A 24,451-nucleotide genomic window follows, 5' to 3' on the forward strand; every position below is an offset into this window, starting at 1 on the left:
TAATGGGATTGACTCCAGTGCTCTGGAAGAAGAGATGAGGGTGTCCCAGCATGTGTTCGCAAGGACATTTCTGCGACTATAAGCAGGAGTATATGTGCACTGGTGTTGCTTGGAAGCTGTGTGTGTCCTCACTGTGTGCATGGAAACAGGTGTGTTTGTGCATGAACTGGATGGGGAAAGTCTGCATGTTCAGCCTCATCTAGATGTGTATGGCCATTTAACTTGTATGTGCATGTGGGCAAGCGGTATGTCCAAGTATCTCCTGAATGTGTTTGTGTGTTTGTGACCATTTGCGGGGTGATAAGTCCCAGTCCTGTGTGCAAGGGGAACTGGCTGCTTGGCACTTGCATGGCTGAGAGCTTGCGGTGGGTTCTGTGGGCTCAGATGTGTGTGATGTATGTGAAGGCATCTGTAGCCAGGTTAGGACAGCCTATGGGTGCCACTTCACAGGCAGCTGCAAAGAACAGGGAAAAGAGTTAGGGTGTTTTGGGGGGACCTGAAAGAAGCCTCTTTTCATTAAATCTGTTTTCCCTTCTGCTAATGAACTACATTATTCTTGGGATTGAGGCCCCTGGGGTGGGGTGTGGGGAAGACAGAAGTCAAGGAAACCACAGCACCTGACCCAACAGTTAGAAATGGGAGGGGAGTATTGTCAGCCAGGAAGGGCCAAGGTGGGCGTGGGAGGTGTGGGCACTCAACTGATCCCAGGGAAGTTGCCCCAGAAACACAGCCCCAGCCCCAGCCCCAGGCTAGGTCTACACCGCACAAGAAGCACCTTAGTGTGCTTTAGCTTCTGAAACCCGGTCCTCAGCTGGTGGTCCCCTAGGGACCCGGACAAGGTGCCCAGAAGACTCCCCAACGGTCATCCCATAGATGGGACACCTGCCTCCTTGGTGCCTAAGGCTTATAGCCGTCTCACAGCGCAGAGCCCTCGCACCTCCTTTCTTTGCTGAGAGTTCCCAGAATTGGAACCAGAGGTCTGGAGAGGTGACCCGGCGAAGGTCGGACTGGGACGCCAAGGCAGCTCTCCGGACGCACAATGCTTATAGTAACCGAGCTGCAAGACCAACACCTAGTGATGCCCGGGCTCCAGAATGAGACCTAAGGCCGACTTCCCTCTGAGCTGTGGCTTCCTCCTCTGTCAAACCAGACGGGGTTGAGGATCCTCGCGGGGCTTGCTGCGAGGTTTAGAAACCTTCCCCACCTGGGCCCCCGAGCGCCCCAGACGCGCAATAGGCTCACAGGCCGCACGCTCAGTACACACCAGCTATAGTTATAGTTAGTAAGTCTCCTCTTTGTAACTCAACAGGGTGCGACGTCCTCTCGTGCCGCTGGCGCCGCGGGTGCGTGGCATCCGCGGGGACCCCGCCCCCGGCCCCCGCGCGAGGCCGGAGCCACCCGGTGGGGTTTCGGCGCGCTGACGTGGGCGGATCAAAGCAGCTGCTCGTGCCTTATAAAGCAGTTCGGGCGGCCAGCACCAGAGACCGTGCCGGGTGAGGCGGAGAGCTCCGGCGAGCGGGCGAGCGCAGGCCCCGGGAGCCGAGCGCCCTCCAGAGCAGCCTGAGTGTGCGCCCCAGTCCCCGCGGGACCCCAGCAGGCCTCTGCCCGCTGGGATCCCGGGCGTCCTTCTCTGGCACCTCGCCAAGAGGACGCCCTCGCCGCCTGCCCAGCCCGGAGAGCTCCCGGGTCCGCTGGGGGCTGCGCTCGCCGCTCCCCCGCCCGCCCGGCCAGGCGAGCGCCCCAGGAGGTGAGCAGTGGCCGCGGGCAGCGGGCGGGCTCTCATCGGGGACCTGCCAGGGCGCGGGGCTCGCAAGTCCGAGGGGGAAGGCGTGACCCCGTTGAGCAACCGCTCCCGGTAAGCAAAGCAAGACTTTCTCCATACCTCTCCTCCGCGGCTCTCCCAGGCATTCCCCTCACCGAGCGCAGCCGCCGGGGGCTGGGGGCGCGGGCTTTAAGCGGATGAGCGGTGGAGGTGGGCTGTGCAGTTCCCGCGGCCCGCCTCGAGCCTTCCCGGCCCTGTTCCCCCCGATTCGACCCTCTCCCTCCCAGTCAGCCCGCGGATGAGGTCATGCCCGAGCCATCCCGGGGGTGGGGGACTTGGATCCTGTGGCAGAGGGTGTGTGTGGCGGGGCAGGAGAGGGCGGCAAAAGGCAGAGAACTACGGCAGCTCCTACTAAATTGGGGGGCCGGGGCGGACGCCTCGCTTTGAGACCTGCTCCCAGAAGCGGCGGGATAAGGGGGAGAACCGAGAGTTTGTTTACAGACCTGAGCTCCAGGCTGGGGGGTGGGGAGGAGGAAAGTCCTGTCCCGGCCCCGAGGCACATCTGGAGCAGCCCCGAACATCTGGCTGAGCTCGCGCACGAGCCCCACACCTCCCAACTCTCGGAGCTGAGGCGCCTCCATGAACCTCACGGTCCTTAGGGGCTCGGGGTCGGGTCCGGAGGGTGTAGTGGGAGGTGCCCCGAGTTACCCCACCCCACCCTTCCCACTTCCAAAATAACCCGTCTCGCGGACCACCGGCGCATCGTCCTCAGCCCAGCAGACACATCTCAAATACTCGCAGCCAGGGTCAAAGCCGGGTTGCGGCCCCGCCTCGCTTGGCGTCGCAGGTAATCCTGAAGCAGAATCGGCGTCACCGGTTCTCCGGGTCGGCTCTGCGAGCTGCGCACCCGGAGGCTCCAGGGCCGGCGCGCGGCGGGGACACTCAGCGTCGTCGCGCGGTGCCGGCTCCCGGCCCAGCGCAGGCTCATCCGGGAAGGGGAAGCTCGGCGTGTCTCCGCCGGCTTTGTCTCAGAGGGGCAGCCGCCCTGGCAGCGGGGTTTCCAGGGCCTTCCAGAGCCCAAGCCTTACAACCACCTGTTAGAGCCGGGCCGTGGCTACTATGCTCGCGGTACCCAGAGTGTGCACCAGAGGTTTTCTCTCTCGCCCGCTGCAAGCGAGGTAGCTTGAACTTTATCCCCAGCCGGGGGAGGAAGGGACCGCTTATCTCTCCAAAGACACTGTGCTTTGACGCGGGCCCACTACGCGCCTGACCCCAGGGGAGTTTCCGAGCCGGGCCCGAAGCAAGGGGTCGGGCAGTTCGGGGCTGACCACGGCAAGTGGATGTCTTATAGAGAGACCAGAATTGAGAGGGCACTTACTTTACACCTCATACCATCCCCAGAGGGGGGACACGGGGGTCCAGGAAGAGGAGGGGACTTGCCCAAGGTCCCAGGACGCGGGAGTCTGCTGCGTATCCCACCTCGAACCCCGGTTTAGCGCCCCCTAGCGGGCCGGGGGCTCAGGGAGGCGAGGGCTCCCTGACCCGCGAGGCGCAGGCTGAGGGTGACCCAGCGGCCCGCGCGGCAGTCCTAGACACTCTGACACTGGACAGGAATAACCTGTCAGAACCCAGAGGCCCAGGCCAGGAGCCGCCTCCCCCAGCGACGTGCTGGGACAGCGAAGGGAGAAGCCCGGGACTACTGGGGCCGCTCCGAAAGAGCCGGGAGTAGCTTGGACGCCTGGGTCCCCGTGCGCCGTGACCCGGGCGGCCCTTCCTCTCTCTGGGCGAGTTGGGCTGGACACGGATCCCCTGCTGTGAGTCCGCGCTCTCCTCTCTCCGAGTGCAGCCCTTCCTCCTCCTTACCCTGGAATGCTGGGCGCCTTAGGGGGGAGCCCACACTTTGGGAGGGGGTGGGGGCGAGGAGAGACAGTGGCTGGAGTTTTTGATCCTCTCCCCTCCTCCCCCCGCCCCCCACCCCCATATCCATCCGATATTTTTCTCGTTCTCAGGAGCATGGTAAAGTTTCAGGGCCAGTAAGACAAAAGATTTGGATACAGGCTAGGTGGGAAGAGGGGCACAGTTAGACGGCGACCCCAGCTGAAACACCAACCTCCGCCTCCCCGCCCCCGTGCCATAATTCGGCAAAGTTTGTAGCGAGCGCCACGGTTGTTAGGAGCCCAGCTGGGGGACTCTGCGGAGGAGAAAGAAAATGTAATTCAGAGTTTTCTACCTGGCTTGCTCTGGGTCATGCCGAAGGCTCCAGGAAACAGTGGGATTTAAAATGTGTGTGTGTGTGTGTGTGTGTGCGCGCGCGCGCGCGCTTAAGGCGCACTCGTACATGCACACTAGGCAGGTAGACGTAATAGTGGAAACTTAGGCGGAGGGGAGCTCAGAAGACCCGCAGGCTACTGGAGGCTGGAAAGACCTCAGGAGATGCGTGAAGTCCAGTCTCTTGTTTTCATAGAAGGGGAAACTGAGGCTGGGGTGGTGGAAGGCTTTCCCAAGGTCACACAGCCAGATGGGAACCCCCTCTTCTAGCTCAAGCGCTCCCACTAAGGCGCCTCCTTTTTCCAACTCCACAAACCCTTTAGAAAGGAATCCCTTTGTCTGCTCCTCCCCAGGGTAGAGGGGCTGAGGCTGTGTTTGCCTCCGGGAGAACGCCAGTTGTTGGTAAATTTGGAAGAAGCTGGGAAGGGAGTTAAGGATGTGAAATGAAGAGGGGGAAAAAAGGAGAAAAAGAAAAAAGCCGGAGAAAGCGACTCGGCGGCCTGAGGGCGGGGTAAGGACTACTCCGCGGCGCCAGGACGCCGCCTGGCGACCGGAGGCGGCATCGCGCCGGCCCCGTGAGCTTTCCAGCTTAGCCAAGGCCAGGCTGCCCAGCCTCGGCTCCGGCCTGGGCACCATCCGACCCTCCAGAAGGGCACCGCTAGAGGGACTCAGAGACTCAGGACCCTGAACAGCCTTCACTGTACAAAGAAAGACCTTTGCCATCCCATTTCTCATCCTCCCCTTCACAGGCTGAGAAACTGATGCCCAGAGCCAGCCCCCATTTCCCTGTCTTCTCACGGTCCGTGATCTCACCGGACACCGGGTAGACATGCGAGTAAAACACGGGGCATGGACCTGCCGCTCGCTGGCTGAACAACCCTATTTCACATTTCCGCGCCTCAGTTTTCTCATCTGTGAGATCGGGGCGGTGATAGTATCTATCTCCCAGGGTTGCTGGGAGGGAAAAATGCGATCGCGTTAGGTGAATGTTCTTTTTAAAAGGTGAATTATGTCCTAATCACAATTTGAATCACAATTGTGTCCCCAGTTTACAGAGGGGGTAAACCGAGGCCCAGCAGGGAAGGAGAATGGCCAGGCCCATAATAACTAACAATTAATATTGCGGAGATGAGTACCCAGATCCTGGGCCTCGAATCTGCTCCTCCCCTCGTCCGCCCGCGGTCTCCGCCCTCGACCTCCTTCGTCTTCTTTCCGTCCCTCTCGAGAACTGTGTGCCTATCCGGGCTTCTCCCTCTGCCAAATGTCTTTCAGCCTTGCTCTCTGAGGGTCTCCCTCTCTCTGTCTCTCTGCCTGGTCTCTCCGGAGTTTCTGGTCCTGTCGCCCTCTTCCCTTCCCGCCGGGGCCGCACTAGGTGGACAAGCCCTCGGCCGCGCTCCGGAGGCATTTAATTCGAGCCAGACGCCGGCCGCGTCCCGGGCTGTGCGGGGCGGGAGGCTACGCCAGCCGCGCGCCGGGCCTCCCCGGGCCCCGACCCCTCCTTTGTAATTTGAATAAAACGCCCCCCCCCCCCGGCGTGGCCCCCGCCCTGCGCGCAGCCTTAACCCGCTGCCTCCGCTCTCCCCGACTGCAGGCGGCGTGCGCGCAGGAGGAGCGACGGCGGCCGGGCGCGCGGCGGGACTTCGGCGCGGCTTCCCCAGGGTGCGACCCCCCGGCGCGCCAGCCGCTCGAGGATGAGGGCGCGGCCGCAGGTCTGCCAGGCGCTGCTCTTCGCCCTGGCGCTCCAGACCAGTGTGTGCTATGGCATCAAGTGGCTGTAAGTAGGGACCCGCGTCCACGCACATGGGCCCCGGGACCCGCGGCTGGGGGAGGCGGAGAGCCTTAAGGGGCCCCCTGGATCCGGCCAGCGTGCCCAAGACCCGGGAGCAGAAGCTGCCTGGGGGTCGTGGCAAGTCACCCTTTTTAAGCCTCCTTTTCCTCCTCTGTTAAATATTGTCCTTACCTGCGGGAGGGGCACGACAGGGCGTGGAGGACGACGGAATTGCCCTGTTCCGTGCGGCCGAGGGTTGCACAAGACCTCCACAGGGACAGATGGAAAAAGACCGTGGTCAAGGGGCCCAATCTAGAGGGTCTGCGCCCTGCACACAACGCCTGCTCAATATTATGTTCCTTGACAGTCTCCTGACCCTAACTGGAGGTTCTCAAACAGTCCAGACCCCTCCACCTGGGTGACCTTGGGGAAGTGTCACTCAGCCTCTTGGGAGCCTCAGCGTCCTCCTCTGTCAAAGGAGGGTAAGATGAGAAGCAGCTCATGAAAGAACCCCATAAACTGTCGGATGCTGAAGGGTAGTCCTTTAGATAGAAATAGATAGAGGGGTAAGTGGGAGAGAGGGGAGAGAGACTCCTTTCCATCCAGCAGAAGGGAGTGCCTGCTCTGTGCTGGGCTGTGGGCAGGGAGGGCAGGGAGAAAGGAGTATAAGCCAGCCCCTTCCTGGAGGAGCTGCCCTCTGGTCTGGAAGAGATAAGCCCAGGCTGTAAATAACTCCAAGTGCCCCAGGAGAGCCCAGGGTGGTGTTGTGGGAGCCCAGAGGAGAGGAGAGCACCTGGTGGGGGGCACATCCTTGGGACCTTAGGTAGATTTTTCATGGGTGGTGCTCCTAGGATGGGCCTGAGGAGTCTCTGGGAGTTTGGTGAGTGGGGGCAGTGAGAGAAGGGCACTTTGGGTGGAGGAACTCCCTGAGCGGTGGAAAAGTCCAGGACAAGACACAGTCTAGAGTTCCAGGTCGGGGGCGGGGAGCCATGCAGATAAGACAGGCATGGGACAGACTATGGGCTGGGGAGGGGCTTCGAGGACGGTTCGTGGATTAGCTGGAAGACGGGGCAATAGTGTCTGGGCCACCGGCAAACAGTCTCGAGGTCACCAGCCCTACCCCTTCTGGGGCTTAGTTATCCATTCATTCTCTTGAGAGGGGAACCCCATCTTCTTGCATTTCTTGTTTGTAAGGAGAAGCCTGAGCTCTGCAGCTTCCCAGCCTGGGGGGCACCAGCTCTTCTCAGCCAGTCCTGACTAATTTTATGAGAAATCAGCCGCTTTCCTTCTACATCTGGTACCTGGCACTGTCGCAGCTGGTGAGAACCTCTGATCAGGGAGCCCAAGCCCTCCTCACTAACCACCAACCTTTTACAGATAAGGAAACTGAGGTCCAGAGAGGTAAGGGCTTTGTTAAAGGGCCCAGGGAGCATCAGAGGCCAAGAACTGGGCTCGCCCCTAGAGTGTTCTGGGGGACACTGCTATAATTCCCACACCACAGTGGGAACGCCGAGGCTCTGAGAAATGTGTGCCTTTTACAGGCCCCCGTAGCTGGCACGTGGCTGGGTAGGGTCTGAAATAGATGGCTAGTTCAGCCCAACATCCATGCTGTCCCCACTGCATAGCCCAGGCTGCCACAAAAAATGAGTACAACTCAGTGTCTGCCTTAAAAGAGCTCCCAGCCTGTTGGGGGAGACAGACATATAAAACGTACCAAGTGGACTTTGGGCTGTGTCCTAGGAGGGGGAGCATGGGAGCCCAGAGGAGGTGTGGTTAGCCCCACATAAGGGAGGTGACTCTGAGTCTGGCTTCAAAGGATAGATAGGATTTCGATGGCCGTGGATGGAATGCAAAGCAGGCATCCTAGGCAGAAGGAACAGCAGGGGTAGGACGATGCGTGTGGGGAAACAGAGAAGCCAGGAATTACAGGAGCTTACTAGTAAATCCCCAGAGCTTTAGACATTTAACTTTGATAACACTCCTATGAAGTAGGTGACATTCTTATCGCTACCATTTTACAAATGAGGAAACTAAGGTACAGAGAGGTTAAGTAACTGGCCCAAGGTCACACAGCTAGTTAATTAATGGTGGATGTGGGATGAGAAGCCAGGCAGACAGGCTCCATGAAGCCAAACCTCTTTGATAGTGGTTAAACTCTTGCTGGAGCTGAAGATAGAGGGGGGAAGCAGGAGAAGGAGTGGAGTTTAAGAATAACAACTCTGTGTGTGTGTGTGTGTGTGTGTGTGTGTGTGTGTGTGTGTATGTGGCCTTGGTACATGTCAGGCACTGTTCTAAGTGCTTGATGTATGTTGTTTCATTTAAATCTCCCAACCACCATGTGAGGTGGCTTCTGCCGTCACCCTCATTAATCAGAAGAGGAAGTGGAGGCTCAGTGGGTCTTTAACGAACTGGGTGTCACAGCTAGTAGGCAGCAGAGGCAGGACTTGGAGTTAAGTTGGTGGCTCTGGGGCCTCTTGGTCACAGGGAGCCACAGGACAGTTGGGCACAGGGAAGGGTATGGCGGGGATGGGAAGCTGGGGACTCATCCAGGAGACTCAGCTGTCCTGGGGATGTCCCAGAGGACCCTGCTGCCCTGGGCTTTGGAAAGTGAGCTGAAGAGGAAAGGGGCATTTGACATGGGAAATGAAAGTAAACGTGGCTGAGTGACTCAGATTGCCCACCCACTGGGGACCTGGGACTCAGCTTGGGCTTTCTGTGGGGTAGGGGGTAAGGGAGAAGGGGTGGAAGCACCTGGTCAGAAATAACCTGGAAGACCCCTCCCTACCTCACCTCCCACCCAAGCCAGGTGCTGGGAGACTCAGACCAGAAGTGTGGGGACATCCTTTTCTGGCTGCCCTGTGGTGGGCAGGGAGGATGGTTCCAGTCTTCTGTGAACCACTGGGGTTGCCCAGTGAGGGGAAGGCCCAGGGTGGCTGGGAGGACCCATAAAGGCCACTCCACCCACCCCGGGCAGCCCCAAGCCTTCTGCTTACTCTGGGGCTGGGCCTCTTGAGGAAGAGTCCTAAGAGGCTCAGAAGGGACACAGCTGCCGCAGAGAGGCCGGGAGGAGCACCAGACCTGAGTTGGGAGGCCTGGGTCCCAGCCTGAGCTCTGCCAGTTCACTAGCCATGAGCCAGGCTTCAGGCAAATCAATCATGTTAGCCTCTCTGAGCCTCAGTTTCCTCATCTGTACAATGGGAGTGAAAGAGCCCTAGCCTGTGATAAGGAGTCCTGGGTTCTAGCTTGGCTGTGCCTCTGATTGGCTGGCTGTGTACAGGTCAGGGCAAGCCCTGCCCTTCTCTGGGCCTCAGTGTCCCCACTTCCACAATGGGGTGGGGACACTGAGGCCCGGCGAGGGGCAGTGACTTGCCCAAGGTGGAACGTTATATGTGCTGAGCTGGAGCTGAAACCCAGGTCTCTGTGCCTCCCTTGCCCCCACCATTCCCAGGAGAACCCCAACTCCTGAATGAGAGAGACCTCGGCCACCCCAGCGGCACCCTGGGCATAGGCCTTGCCTGTGAACTCTCTGTTTTCTTCTGTCCTCTCTTCCACCCTCTCCCCCACGCACCCACCCCCAGATAAACCAAAATGTTTTCAATTAGGGGTGTGCTGCAGTGAGGCAAGCCGGAGGAGATGTCCAGACGGGTAACTCCCCCGCCTCCCACCCTAATCCTTGATTACCTCCCCAAGGGGGCCTTAGTTAGAAACGGTCATTACCACTAATTACCAGATGACCGCATCGCCCTCCTCGGGAGTGGAATCCGCTGCCTCCTGCCTCCTGATCTCCCAGTCTGCACGCTCCCGCGAGCAGGCCTCCCCCAGCACGCCGCAGCTGGCCGCTCTGTCCCAGCCGCTCTCTCCGCAGCCCCGCACCCACCCAGGACCTCCAGAATGCTTCCCGTTTGTCCTCTGCCCACCTGGGCAGTCTGTCCCTCATCTGGGAGCATCCTCACCGGGTTTCCCTCATCGAACCTCTCTCACCACCAGCTAGGGAGGTGGATGCCTGATGACTTAAGAGATGGACACACTGACCCAGAGTGGCCCAGGGTCCCCAGACCCCAGGATCCCAGAGGACCCCTCCTCGGGAGCCACAACCTGAGCTCCCCAGGAAAAGTCTCAGCTTACATTATCCACTTTCTGAGCAGGAGCCCAGGGGAAGGATCTGGAAGGCAGCCACCCTGCATGAGTGCCTGCTGTGTGCCGGGTACCGTGCTGGGTGTTTTCTCGTGTATCTCCTGTAATCCTTGCTGTTGTGAAACAGAAAAGTGGCTCAGAGGGTGATGGGCAGAACAGGCTCAGGACAGGCTGAGCGTGGACAGCCCCAAGCCCAGTAGAGAGGGGACCTGGGAAGGTGAGGCCAGGTTTGAGGGAGGATGGTGTCCAGAGGAGGCCGAGCGCCTGGGCACTGGAGCGCCTCAGCGTCCTCCTCTGTACAAAGGGGGTGAGAATCTCCCAGGCCCCTCGGGCATTGTAAGAATGGGATGAAATGAGAGGCTCTGTAAACTGGGGAGTGCTGTGCCCACCTGGGACAGTGGGTCCATGCGCGCGGACAGTGTTTGCTAGGTGGTGGCAGAGGGGCTGTAACAACCAAGAAACAGGCTGAGGGGATGATATCTGTCCCCGTGTGGGCACCCCTCATCCAGTATGTGTTGCCGGAATTCAGGCAGCAGGTTCCCCAGTCACAGGCAGGGTCAGGCAACCATGCCTGAGGTCTGCATCCAGATACACCAGAGGTTTCTTGGCTCATGCCTTGGTGGGGTAGGGATGGGCCAGGGGTCGCAGTGAGGGAAGATGGCCCAAGATACCCACAGTCAATCTCAGACAGGCTGGGTTGTGCTACTCCAACCACAGACACCAGGCCATGCCCACTTGCCCTGGGTCTGCTTCCCAGGCCTCGGGGATGATGTCTGTGTTTTGGAGGTGTAGATGGGTGGGGCATGGCAGAGAGAGTCAGCAGGGAGCAAACTAACCTATTAGTACCCAGTGCAGCACATGTTCACTCATTCAGCCCCTGCAAGACCTCCAGGAGTCCCCATTGTTTAGCTGATGCTCAGAGCGGGGCAGCAGTTTACCCAGGGTTGCCCAGCACAGAGAAGCCAGAGCTTGAGCCACAACCCAGGGCTTCTGACTCCCTCTGGTCCAAGGTTCACGTGGCAACAAGCAAGGGATCCCGTTCAGGAATGCCCCCGGGCGCTTCACATCCATTATCATGTTTAAGTCTCGCCATCACCTTTTGAAGTAGAATTTACCCTTTTCTTATAACAGATGAGGACCATGAGGCCCAGAGAGGTTGGGTAACTTACCCAGCTCACACAGCTGATGCCCAAAGCCTGAGCTCTTCCCTGGGCCAGCCCATGAACTGGAACATCTGGGTCATTGCCTTATCACTGGTGACAGGTCTGTGCAGCCATTGGACGAGGGGCTCCTTGAGGAAAGGATCTATGCCTGGGAAGAGTTGGTGCTTAGTAAATATTTCTTCCACAAGTAGATCAAGTTCATTGATTCATTTAGGTACAGGAGCAAGGGGAAAGGCATTTCTGGCACCAGGAAAAGCCTGGGCATATGCTTGGTGGTAGGGCAGTCCCTGTCAGAGAAGCCAGGAGTCTGGTGTGGCAGATATGAGGACACATAGGGGACAAGGACGGGAGGCCAGAGAGAGCTTTAGGGCCAGGTTTTGAGGGGCCTTGAGGTCAGATGGCAACCCTTGGCCTTGACTGAGTGGGTGCAGGAAGCTAAGGTAGGAAAAAGCCACCAACGCAGTAATCTAGTAGCTTCCATCACAGAGCCCTGACCATGATGTGTCAGCCCTGGGCAGAGCATGTGACTCACATTGAGTTAATCCCTCGGACAATGCTGGGAGATTGATGGGAGAGAAGAAGTTACTTGACTTGCTCAAGGTCACAAGGGGAGTGGGGGTGACAGAGCCAGGAGTCTGCCCAGGCCCGTGCTGTTCTTTGGCACCAGGCTGCCTCTCTTGGGATCTCAGGCCAGGGCCTCGAGGAGCTGGGCCTCACCAGGTCTTGGTCCTGACGCTGGGTGAGGTCTGCTGTGGTCCCAGCAAGTGGGGCATCTAGCACTTGGGCCTGAAGATTGGCCCCTTCTTGCCGCCTGTCCCTCCAGGGTCTCTGCTGGGTTTCTGAGGACCAGCTAGCCCTAGGGTAGGGGGTGGGTCTATGTGGAACCCTTTAAGGCTGTGGGGTCCCTCTAGCCTACACTTAAGAGGAGGGGCTGCCTGATGCAGCCTGCTCCTCAGAGAAGGCCTGGGAGGAAGCTGAATGCAGGATCGACCCCTGGTCCTAGAGTCTTGGAATCCCAGTGCCCAGAACCAGGACCTGGAAGCTCTTAGGTCCTATAACATCACTAGAGGTCATAGGGACCCCCTAGGCCAGCATTTCCCAAAGCATGGAGGAGGTCAGCACTCCTCAAATATAGGGTTTTGTGCTCAGCGGACTTGGAAGTTAAACAAAACCAAGCCTGTTGCTTTGCTGCAGGACTTCTCAGGGCCTTTAAAATGTAAATGTGCATTACTAACTCTTCAAGGGGGGATGTAGTATATATCACATTCCCCAACTGTGCTTGATTGACCATGGATCCCTTTTTTCAGAGTGTCTCCCTGGAACCCATTCTGGGAAATACAGTTTAGAGGTATAGACACTGAGACCCAGAGAAGGACAGTGATTTATCTAAAGTCACATAGCAAGTTAATGGCTAAGTCCAATTTATCAGCAAATTGAGTGGCTCTTTAATCTTTTAATGAATCTCTTGCATGTATGTGGGATTTTACAGCCTAATAAATGGGTTTAATAATTAAATGAAGCCATAATGAGAAGCTCCTAACTCACACTGTACACCTAGTAAATGGTCCATTAATAGTATGTATTACTATGATGATGATGATTATAATAATCCAGCACTTAGCACAGTGTCTTAGCATGTTCAGTATTGAATGAATGTTGAATAAAGAGTAATCATTCACAGCTGTGTGGGACTAAATAAAGCAGTGGATATGAGTGCTTTGTGAACTATGAAACTGTTTATTGTTAGTATGATTATAATAAAGCTTAAGTAGGATAGGGGCCATGATCCTATGTTATGAATGAGGGCCTAAGGCCCAAAAAAGGACAGTGACGTGCCCAAGGTCACACGGGAGCAGGAGGGGGGGCCGTTACTCTGCTGGGGACAGTGCTTGGCCTCCTGGTTTCCCAGCTCCTTCCAGCAAAGGCCCCAAGACTGTGGAGGAGAGGCTGGGGCCGGTACAGCGGGTGGAAGCAGCACGGCCCCTCACAGCCCTGACTTCCCTTCCATTGGTTGCTGCCTTTTGGCCTGTGTGCAGGGCGCTCTCCAAGACCCCGGCGGCCCTGGCACTGAACCAGACGCAGCACTGCAAGCAGCTGGAGGGCCTGGTGTCCGCGCAGGTGCAGCTGTGCCGCAGCAACCTGGAGCTCATGCACACCATCGTGCACGCCGCCCGCGAGGTCATGAAGGCCTGCCGCCGGGCCTTCGCGGACATGCGCTGGAACTGCTCCTCCATCGAGCTCGCCCCCAACTACCTGCTTGACCTGGAGAGAGGTAGGGGACCAGCGGAGGCTGCTAGGGCCTGCGGAATGCATGCGGGTGGGGCAGGGTGGATGAATTCAGGCATAAATCTATGTGTGTTTAGATAGGTGGGTGAATTCATGGATGGATGGATGGAAGTGTGATGGGGGGATGAGTGAATAGCTGGATGATGGATGGATACACGGATGGGTGGGTGGATGAATTAATCATGGACATGGGTATTGGGGCGTGAATTGTTGAATGAATGAACATATAGTGAGTGAATATACCAATGCGGGGAGCCTGAATGACCGTACAAATGCACATGTACCCCTCACGCCTGAACAAAGGAATGAATGATGCAGGAAGGCTCTGGGGGTAGGGGGTCTGTAATGAGAATACGACTGAGCCTGCCCTCGGGGCAGACAGGTGTGGAGCAGTTAATTCTAGACCATCCCGACTGAAGGTGCTGGGAAAGTCACAAAGTGATGTAGGGACTAAAGAACATCTGTGGAGAAGACTTCCCGGAGGAGGTGGCTTCTGGGGGTGGATTTGGGGGTCCTATGTATCACAGAGAGGCTTCTGAAGGGTAGGAATGCCCCAGTGGATCTCATCTTTCCCCTGCACGGTGACAGCTAACGTTTGTGCAGCACTTTACAAAGCCTCCTTCCTTCCTGAATTATCTGAGCTCCAGAGCAAGCCTGTGAGGTAGGTATTATCATTCCCACCCTACAGTTAAGGATACTGAGGCTTGAGAAGGGGGGTAACTTGCTTGGACGCAAGGCCAGGACACCCCACTGCCAAGGCACATCGGGCTCCATCTTAGTTTGCTAGGGCTGCTGTAACGAAGCCCCATGCACTGGGGAGCTTCTGACAACAGAAGAATTGACTCACGATGCTGGAGGCTGGAAGTCTGAGGTCAGAGTCAAGGTGTCAGCAGGTCTCCCTCTGAAGACACTGGGGGAGGATTCGTCCCTGCCTCTTCTTAGCTTCTGGGGGCTGCCGCAGTCTTCGGTGTTCCTTGGCTTGTAGCTGCATCACTTCAGTCTCTGCCTCTGTCCCCTGGCCTCCGCCCTCTTTGTCTCTGTATCCCAAATTCCATCTTCCTATAAGGACACCAGTCATTGCATTAGGGCGCACTCTGCTCCATCTAATGACCTCATCTTAGGTCAGTTACACCTGCAAAGACCTTATTCCTAAATAAGGTCACATTCACAGGGACCAGGGGTCAGGACTTGACCATATCTTTTCAGGGGACACATTTCACCCCACAGCAGGCTCTTTGCTCACTGGTCTTTGAGGAGCTCAGGGACTGGGCCTTCTGTTCCCAAAAGCAGCCCCTAACACTGGGTGCAGGGCAAGCAGGGAGGAAAGTGCAGCATGGTGAGCATGTGAGTGAGGGTGTGCCCTGGGGGGCTGGCTTTGCGTGCTTCGTGAGAGAGTGTGCGGGTCAGCTAGTGCCTTTGGGGGAGGATGGGGGCGTGACAGATGAATGGTCGTCGTGCCATCCTCCACCTGCTCGCTGCCCCTTTCCTAGCCCGACCCCGCAGAGGCAGGTGGGAGCCCTCAGGTCTGGGCAGGGTCCTATCCCTGGGTCGCCCGCCCCGGCTGACCCCACACCTCCCCACAGGGACCCGGGAGTCAGCCTTCGTGTATGCGCTGTCGGCGGCCGCCATCAGCCACGCCATCGCCCGGGCCTGCACCTCCGGCGACCTGCCCGGCTGCTCCTGCGGCCCCGTCCCAGGTGAGCCACCCGGGCCCGGGAACCGCTGGGGAGGATGTGCGGACAACCTCAGCTACGGGCTCCTCATGGGGGCCAAGTTTTCCGATGCTCCTATGAAGGTGAAAAAAACAGGATCCCAAGCCAATAAACTGATGCGTCTACACAACAGTGAAGTGGGGAGACAGGTAACCACCCCCCACCCCCCCCAGATGGTTGTGCTTGTGCCAATTGGCCGGAAAAGGGCCGCCCAGTGTGCCCCAGTGGAGGGGTGGCGGGGGGACGGGCCCTGATCCACCCACACTGATGTACTCCTGGCCTCCCCTGGCTCTTCCCTCTCCAGCTGCTTGGGGCTTGCCTGGCTCCTCCTCCTCCAGGGGGTCCACCAGGATTTGGGTTGGAGAACGCTGGTGGAGCAGAAGGAGCACTGAGCTGGGAGTCAGGAGCTCTAAACTCACTGTGTGACATTGGGCGAGTCACTTCCTCCCTGGCCTCAGTTGTTCCCATCTATAAAATGGGGTGGGTTGGTGCTCTGTGGTCCCCATTGGTCACGTTCCTCAGGCTCTTCCTTTGGGGCTCTGGGCCAAGGCCGGTGTGGAAGGAAGCATGGGAGGGCTGCGGAGTTTCCTTGGATCTAATGGGGACTCTCTCCCAGCTCCAAAACCCACCCCAACCTCCTAGACACGGTTTCCCCACCATGTCTGTTATTATCAGTGTTGCATTAATTCCTCACCTCATTCCACAGGAGGTTGGGGTGAATGCATACGTGAATGAATGGACCTTTTTATTTTTTGAAAATTAAAAAAAAACAAAACTTTGTACCAATCAGTGTGCCAGACACTGTGGTGGGTGCTTGATTAGTTTTCTCTCCCGTAGTCCACAAAACCACACTGTGAAGAGGTACTGTTACCTCTCCTTACAGATGGGGAACTGGTCCCGGAGGGGCAGAGTGTCAGGTGTGGATGGCATCTCATGACCTCTTCCCTGCAGCCCCGTTAGACCCATTATGCAGAAGCACCACGTGAGGCAGAAGGAGCTTAGGTGGCTTGGCCAAGGACACACAGTGCAATGGAGCCCAGGTCTATGGGACTCCAGGTCTAGAGGTTTCCTTGTCCTCACCTTCCTCTCTCTCTGGTCTCCCTCTTGTAAGGATTCTAGAACGTCCAGGCCATTTTTGAGCAGTTGGGGAAACTGAGGCCAAGTCACCCTGTGGATCTGTAGCAGAACCTGGCTAGGGACCCAGAACTCCTGCCTCCCCACCCTGCTGGCCCACCCCCCACCCTTGGAAACCCATTGGGAGCCCTTCACCCAGCCTCCTGCCTAAGAACCCAGCCCCACTCCTGCCCACGGCCAGGCCTGAGCCTCATGCTGCCAGGGGTCCAGCCGTCCCATCCCACAGTGCAGTCCAAACAGGGTCCTCAGCCTCAGAGGCACATCAGCCCTTTCCCAGGGGCCCTGATGCCAAGGGGCTGGCCTCCCTGGGGCCGTCTGCAAGGTCCTGGGAGGGTAGATGACAGCGCGTTCAGCGCCGGCACCGTGGCCTCAGGAAGCCTGGGCCCCTTCCCTCCATCTGAGCTGAGGAGCTGAATGTGGTTTACCTCTCCTGGATGACTCAGAAGTACCTTGTGCCCTTGGGAGGCCGAATGTGCCCTGCAGTCGGGTTCACTTCATTATGTGCTCTCCACAGGCTTTGCTGAGACAGTTCCAGACTCTAGACCCAAGTGGACTCCCTCATTCCCCACTTCCTGGCACTGTGAGGGGTAGGGAGCCCTGGGGCCTTGACCAGCTTCCTCACTAACTCCCTGTGTGATTTTGGGCAAGTCCTTGCCCTCCGTGTGCCTCAGTTTCCCCATCTTTTTGATGCAGGGGTAGGCCCAGAGGACCCATAACCCTTGCAGTGGAGTACACAGGGCAGGCAGGGGTGTGGGCAGAGGGATCTGAATCCTGTGTGCGAGGAGTTGGGGCTTAGACTGCAGAACTGAAAGGCCTGCAGAAAGCATCCAACTCATGCCCCTCAGGTCCACAGGGAGAAACTGAGGCCCGTGGAAGACAGTGGCACAGAGTCACTTCCAAAGCCCTACTGTCTCCCCAGGCCCCAAGCCCAGGCCTCCCTTCTCCACCATAATTCTTACTTAGACTGATTTTTCAAAACCAAATATTGATTTAACTTTTGTAGTTCAGAAAACTCTTTCGTATATGTCATCTCGTTGAATCCTTTCAACGACTCTGCAAGGTAGCAATTACACACCCGCTCAGCACACGTGAAGACAGGTGCTGAGTGGTGACGCGGCACCAGGCAGCAGAGGGGAAGGCCAGCCAGGCCAGGGGGCCCACCCCCAAGCACCCACCTCTTGCCTCTTCTTCCCTCTCTCTCTTCCTTTTCTTCTCCCCGCCACCTTTTTTTCAGCAAGCATTTTGTGAGAGAGAAAAAGCATAGAATAATGAAAAGCCATGGCTTTTGGAATTGCTCTCAGTCCTGGGTTCAAATCCCAGCCCAAGATCTTCTAGCTGTGTAGCCTTGGGCAAGAGACTCAGCCTCTCTGAGCCTTCATTTCCTCTTTTTTAAATGGGGAAATGAATGATATCCCCCATGAAGGGCTTCTGTGATGATGAAGCCATTTTAAGTGTGAGAGCCCTTGGTACACTAGGTGTATAAATGGCATCTGTTACCCCTGCAAAAGCCACTCTCTTCCTGCCCCTCCCAGCTGCCCCCCCAGGTTGGAGGAGGAGCTAAGGATCCACAACACCCCCCAGCTTTAGAGCAAAAAGCCCTGTCACTTGAGTCCCGGAGCAGGTGGTGACTCCCTATGAGCACTGGCAGGCAGAAGGGTGGGACAGGGCCCCGGGGCAGGCCAGGGAGGGGGCTCCGGCTGCCCAGCCCAACGCCCTCCGCTGTCCGCAGGCTCTGCGTGCCTCTCTGGAAATGAAGTGTAAGTGCCACGGGGTGTCTGGCTCCTGCTCCATCCGCACCTGCTGGAAGGGGCTGCAGGAGCTTCGGGATGTGGCCGCCGACCTCAAGACCCGCTACCTGTCGGCCACCAAGGTGGTGCACCGACCCATGGGCACCCGCAAGCACCTTGTGCCCAAGGACCTGGACATCCGGCCTGTAAAGGACTCGGAGCTCGTCTATCTGCAGAGCTCCCCCGACTTCTGCATGAAGAACGAGAAGGTGGGCTCCCATGGGACGCAGGACAGGTAAGGGCCCGCCGCCAGCCTGGCAGGAAGGGTCAGCCATGTGGCACATGCCCCATCCCAGCTCGGGGCCAGGCACATAGTCAGCATTTGGGGAATGGAGTCCCCGCCCAGTTGAACGCCAGATGGAGGTGTGGGGTCCCAGGGGTCCCTGGCAGAGCTCCTGGGCGTGGCTGTGATGCACCTCGCCCAGGCAGGGGCTCCTGGGGAATGGAGGCTCATGGGAGGCCCCCATCCCACCTGCCCCCTAGTGTGGGAGACAGAGGGGAAGAGACAGTGACTGTAGTGGGAGACAGGGGCTGGGAAAGAGGCTACCCGACATAAAATAGATCCTCACTAAATGTCCGTCAAATGAATAAGCGAAGGATAAATGTCATACAACCTGGGAGCTGGACCCATGAACTGAGGCACAAGGGGAGGTGGGAGCAGTGGCCAGCCCGTGGCCGCACAACAAGTCTGCCCAGTGTGGAGCTGGAGCCAGGACAAGCGCTTTTCAGAGGGGCAGCAGGAGAGCGAGGTCGGCCTGCATTGTGTGGAGAGACGGCGCTCCCATGCCCCACCCTGCGTTCACCCACCTCCCAGATCCCAGCTTTCTCCCCCGGTCCCCCATTTCAGAGCCAGAGCTGGGGTCCCTACAGCAGATCCCATCACAGATCCTGAAGCCGATTCAGGACAGGAGAGAAGGAGGGAGCCAGTGGTGACTACAAACCTACTATGTGCTAGGAAAGGCTGGTGAGGATTCAGGGGAACAGCTCTTCCCGGAGATGGTTCAGGAGGAATCCAGTCCTGAAATGCTATAAAGAAATAGTTCTGCAATCAAATACGTTGGGAAATTCTCTTTGGCGATTTGCAAGGCACGAGAACATATTAAAAGGCTCTGAGGAATCCCGCAGTAAAGGATCTGTCTAAGCCAGTGTTTCCCAGAGGTGTTTGGCTGTGGAACTCTTTTATTAAGGAGCCCCTAATAGCATTCCACAAAACTAGTGTTCTTCCAGGTTAAAAGAATATTGAACCAGAGTGAGGGTGTCTGAGAACGTGTCTGGCACATAGTTGGTGCCTGGCCAGCTTTTGCTTCCTCCTCAGCCCACGTTCCTGTCTCCAGGAGAGGGGGACTGCTTTGGGGGGCTCCATCCTCCCAGGCCAGGGCAACAGGCTCTGCAAGGAGGCCCAGGCTCCCATCTGGAGGCCAGATTGAGAGACTCAGGCAGAATGAAGATGGAACCAGGTCAGGCCAGGGAGACAGGAAGGAGCGAGAGTCTGGGCTAAGGCAGCCAGGGTGGGTGTGATGAGGATGGGGTTGGGGGGAGGATTCTAGAACCCAGAGGGCCTGGGGGAAGCACATTGAGGACCCCAGAGCAAAGAGAGGGTCTCCCTGGATCCACGGGGCGCTGTGTGTGTGTGTGTGTGTGCGCACGCGTGCACGCGTGTGCGTCAGGGAAGGACAGTTCCCACCCTGACGCTGCAGTTTCCTAGCTGTAGACCTTGAGCAAATCCCTTCACCTACCTGAGGCTCAAGTCTCGTCTTCTGTGCCAAGAGGATGATACCAATCACCTGGGAAGGTTGGCAAGTGATTCTAATCACATTTACGGAGCACCCCCTCCTTGCTGGGTGGTGTCAGTGCCGTAGGAAGGGTTTGTGAATGACAGTCTCCCTTCCCCGAGGCTGCCAGGCCTCCTCCTTCCCAGCTGTCCCGACTCTGCACCTAGGACTTGCCCCCAAACTATTGACGAGGAGGCCCCATTCCACAGCACCAGCTACCACCCTTGCTTTCTCAGAATGCTATCCCCCACCACCCCCCAGGCTTCCTGGCATGCTCAGCCCTGGGCCTCTGCAGACAGCTGTATGGGTCAGCTCTTTCTGCAGTAACAAACAGCCCCTACATCTCAGTGGTTCACAACCACAGATACTTCTTACAGCATTACATGAGGCTCTGGCAGGCACCAGGGATGGGGAGGGACATCAAGTGCTCAGACTGTGGGCCTCCCTGGTGGCGCAGTGGTTGAGAGTCTGCCTGCCGATGCAGGGGATACGGGTTCGTGCCCCGGTCCGGGAGGATCCCATGTGCCGTGGAGCGGCTGGGCCCGTGAGCCATGGCCGCTGAGCCTGCGCGTCCGGAGCCTGTGCTCCGCAACGGGAGAGGCCACAACAGTGAGAGGCCCGCGTACCGCAAAAAAAAAAAAAAAAAAAGTGCTCAGACTGTGACAGGGAAAACGGGGAGCCCATAGGGGCCCTGATGCAGCCTGGACATCAAGGAAGGCTGCCTGGAGGAGGGGAAACGTGATTACTAGATTAGGGATTTGGCGAGTACAGGGGGTTGGATGCAAATGAGCTTTGTTAACTATAAAAGGCAGGTACACAGGTGGTACACGTGGCTGGGCCCCTAGCTGGGCAAGATGCCCTCCTCAAATCCAGCCTGGTGAACTGAAGCCTCAGCAGTTCCTATTCCAAACTCTGAAACCTGCCCTTTCTCCAGGCCCCAGCCTCCCCAGCACCCCCTCACAGGCACCATCGCGGGTCTTGTCTGGCTCTGAGGTTGGAGGCCAGGTTTCAAACGTTGCATGTCAGGGACCCAGAAATAAAAATGAAACTCTGCCCCCTTTCACTGCTCTTTCCTAGAGGAGACATCCAGAGACCTTCAGGTTCGGGCTGAGGGAGACTAATGGTGTCGAGTGACTAAACAAAGCCCAGAAATGTCAAGTGACTTGCCTTAAGTCACACAGCCAGTAAGCAGCAGAGCTGGGGTTTGAACCCAGGTCTGTCTGGCTCTGGGGCCTGTGTTCTTTCTGCTGTGCCCTCCTGCCTCCTGCCTGGAACTGCTTACAGTCCTCACACGCGGGTTGCCGTCTCCTCCTGACTCCCCCTCCAAAGTGCTCCCCTGCTTCCCTCCCCATGGCTCCTTCCCAGCTCAGGCCTCAGCTTCTCTTACTCAGCTGCTGCTGGCAGCAGCCTCCCTGGCCTCCCTGCCTCCAGCCCTGATCCTCCATCCATCTCTCAGTCCCCTTAGATTAGGTCAGGTCAGGGTGTTTGTCCTCCTTGCCCCAACACCCTTTCTCCTCCCCTTGGTTTTAGATTCCTGTTCATCTTTCATGCAATGGCCTGGATGATCCCTCCCCCTCCAGGAAGCCTTCTTGAGCTCTCACAGACCCCGTGCTCACCCTGTGTGATGCTGAGCAAGTCCCTTCCCCATTCTGTGCCTCAGTTTCCCCATCAGGAAATATGAGGGTTGGATTTGGTCATCTCTAGGGCTTGCCCACCTCAGACATTCTGGGATTCCTTGGTCCACATGGCTGTGGGGATCCAGCTGCATCCCATGACAGCATCCCTGTCTAGCCTAAGCCCAGCTAGATGAAATGCCAACCTGCACAGATGTTTCTTCGCTAGACAGAAGAACTGATGGTAAGGATATTTGGGTTTTATAGCGACCTCCAAAGTGTCTTCTTTGCCCACAGGAGTGATTCAGGAAGAACTGCAGCCCCTGGCAGCCCATGGGTTCTCTGCCCTTTAGGATGGGGAGAATATGCACTGGATTTGGTTTCAGGACCCCTGAGCTTGAGCCCTGCTTATCCACAAACTCCTGTGAGACCTTGAGCAGGCCTCTGCCCTTTGCTGAGCCTGTTTCCATCTGTAAAATGGGCATAGTAATTCCACTGACCCAAAGACCCTGCCTGCCTCGGATAAGATAAAATACTGGAGGGAAGCGCCTGATTCAAAGGGGGCAAATTATTGACGGACCCTCTGTCTCCACCAAGAGAGTGCCAAAAGCTTACTTTGCCTCACATCCGATGCCATTTGTTTGTTTCAGAATTTATCCTGGGGTCTAAAAGTAAAAACGCTCTTTACGCTTGTTACAATAGAATTAAGGATTAAATACGAAGATAGGATTATTAGACAGTGGTTTGAGACACTTTCAAGTATTTAGAAGTAGACGATATAGGAAAAGAGACGAAACAAAACACCCCCTCATTTTGACGAACGCCTGTTGGAAATATAGGGAAAAGTGAGAAGTACCCCTGGGAAAGGGGGTTATTTTAAATTCCCCAAAGGCCAAAACACTGTCCAAGGGGGACTGAGACGGCAGCTGTGGTCAGAGGAGGCTGGGGCTGCCTGGCTGGGGGTGGGGGGACTGGTGGGCGACAGGATGCTCACTGACCTCCCCTCCCCCTCCAGGCAGTGCAACAAGACGTCGCACGGCAGTGACAGCTGCGACCTCATGTGCTGTGGCCGCGGCTACAACCCCTACACAGACCGCGTGGTCGAGCGGTGCCACTGCAGGTATCACTGGTGCTGCTACGTCACCTGCCGCAGGTGTGAGCGCACGGTGGAGCGCTACGTCTGCAAGTGAGGCCGCTCCGCCCCTCGGGGACCCTCAGAGGCCGGCCAGGGGGCCTGGAGACGCCCCGTGGAGTGTGGCTTGTGAATTCCAGATGCTAGACGTGGAAGGAGGCTTGTCCTTTGCCTCCACTTGGAAACCAGGAACAGAAGGCCGGGCCACCCGGGAAAGAGGGCCAGGACCTCAAAGGAAGCCGACAAGATTAAAAATAACCTGGCAGCCCGAGGCCCTGGAGTGCCCACCTGCTGCCTTCCAGGCGGGTCTAAGAAGCCAGGGGCATGGGTTTGGCAAGACTGGTACTGACTCGACCTTTCCTAGCCAGAGACCCCAGCCTCCTGGGAAGTGGGAGGTCAGCCTCTCCTCACCAGAATGTTCTGCAGACCTAGCCCTCGAGACCCCCCCCGGCCCACCCCAGGGTCTGAGCCTACTGGGCTCACCACATGGAACCACTAGCTTGGGTTGTAAATGTTTCTTTGTTTTGTTTTGTTTTTCTTCCTCTGGGATGTGGGAGCTACAGAAATATTTATAAAACATAGCTTTTTCTTTGGGGTGGCTGGCCTCAATTCCTCTTTATATATTTTATATATATAAATATATATATATATGATGATCTGTATTTTAAACAAGCTCTTTAAACAGCTGTATGAAATAAATGCTGAGAACCCCAGGCTGCCCCTGCAGTTTCTGGCCTCAAGTGAGCTCAGAGGATCCTGGGGCTGGTTGGGTGAAGTCTCCGGTTCCCAGGCGAGGCGGCGTCCGATTGATGTTCCCCACTCGCTCCACCACCCAGCTCAGGCCCCAGCCTCCTTGTAAGATCTCCCGGTCAAGGGCGAGGACAGACGTCTTGAAACCCAAACCCAGCTGGCAGACTCTTTGTTCCCCAGGGACACACATGCAGGCGCACATAGCCTGGCTGTGTCATCAGACCTGCTAAGTGGCTTCAAGAGAAAACCTACCCGGGAGCTGGGAATGCAGACCTCAGGGAGGTGGTGGCGGAACCGCGCCCCAGCTAGCCCTAGCAGGGTTTCTGTGTGAAACCTGTGGGGAGGGCTTTTCCCTCCCTAGCCTCAGTTTCTCCATTTGTAAAGCTGGTGGTGGAAATTGAGGGCTGGTTGGAAAAGGCCCCCAGCTTCATGTATGGACCAGGCTGGCTGCAGTGGGCGTGGTTGGATTCCTGTTCTGTTTTGAAGGTGGAACCATTAGATTTGTTCTTTTCATGGTTGTGGGACTTGAGGGCCAGGAGGACCGAGAAGGACTACGAGGGTTTTGGCCGAGTGCTTGGAAGCATGCTGGGACGGGGGTGGAGAGAGAACTATAGGGTTCAGACTTGGTGGAGATTGTGATGTCGGTTGGGTCCCAAGTGGAAATCCTGAGTAGATGGGCAGATAATCAAGCCTGGCGCTGAGGAGAGCCTGGGGCTGAGATTCACATTTGGACATTGTCACTAAAAGGTGAGATAGAAAAGCAAAGAGGGCCAAGGCTTGAGCCTGGAGCATTTGCACTTTGGAGGTCAGGGAGATGAAGAGGAAAAGAGGCGAAGAGACCAAGAGGTAACAGCCAGGAAGATGGAGAATCCTGGGGGTCTTAGCTGTTGCCAGGTGAATAGAAGGTCTTGGAGGGGTGTGGGTCCCAGTTGCTCTCTGAGCTTCAGCCTCTCTTCCTGGGACATGGGCAGCACTGATGAGCAAGTAAAGAGTATCCTGGGCTACAGTAGGTCCCCCAAACGGAAGTAATTATTAATCATCTGTATCTGCTCTGGCTGTGACCACACCAGACAAAGGATGTGAAAGAGCATTATAAACTGGACTTTGGTGCACAGGGAGGAGACACAAACGCTAAGGGGAGAGCTCTCCACTCCCCAGAGCCAACTGAGA

General features: G+C 57.1%; 1 protein-coding gene across 3 annotated transcripts; it reads left to right on the forward strand.

Moving 5' to 3' along the window:
- Positions 1 to 1,494: 1,494 nt before the first annotated feature.
- WNT11 (Wnt family member 11) lies at positions 1,495 to 23,130 on the forward strand. Of its 3 annotated transcripts, none has more exons than XM_082628758.1 (6): positions 1,495 to 1,855; positions 5,622 to 5,804; positions 13,132 to 13,367; positions 14,965 to 15,242; positions 17,957 to 18,249; positions 22,415 to 23,130. In XM_082628758.1, exons 2-6 carry the CDS (start codon positions 5,722 to 5,724, stop codon positions 22,587 to 22,589), a joined length of 1,065 nt encoding a protein of 354 aa, XP_082484884.1. In that variant the 5' UTR covers positions 1,495 to 1,855; positions 5,622 to 5,721; the 3' UTR covers positions 22,590 to 23,130. The 3 variants fall into 3 exon arrangements, with proteins under 3 accessions (XP_082484884.1, XP_082484885.1, XP_082484886.1); XM_082628759.1 differs by lacking the exon at positions 1,495 to 1,855 and adding an exon at positions 3,451 to 3,576; XM_082628760.1 differs by lacking the exons at positions 1,495 to 1,855; positions 5,622 to 5,804 and having other exon boundaries at positions 13,261 to 13,367; positions 14,965 to 15,078.
- Positions 23,131 to 24,451: the final 1,321 nt, after the last annotated feature.

The sequence above is a fragment of the Mesoplodon mirus genome (assembly GCF_964341445.2).
Source record: "Mesoplodon mirus genome assembly, chromosome: 7".
NCBI classification, from domain to species: Eukaryota; Metazoa; Chordata; class Mammalia; order Artiodactyla; family Ziphiidae; genus Mesoplodon; species Mesoplodon mirus.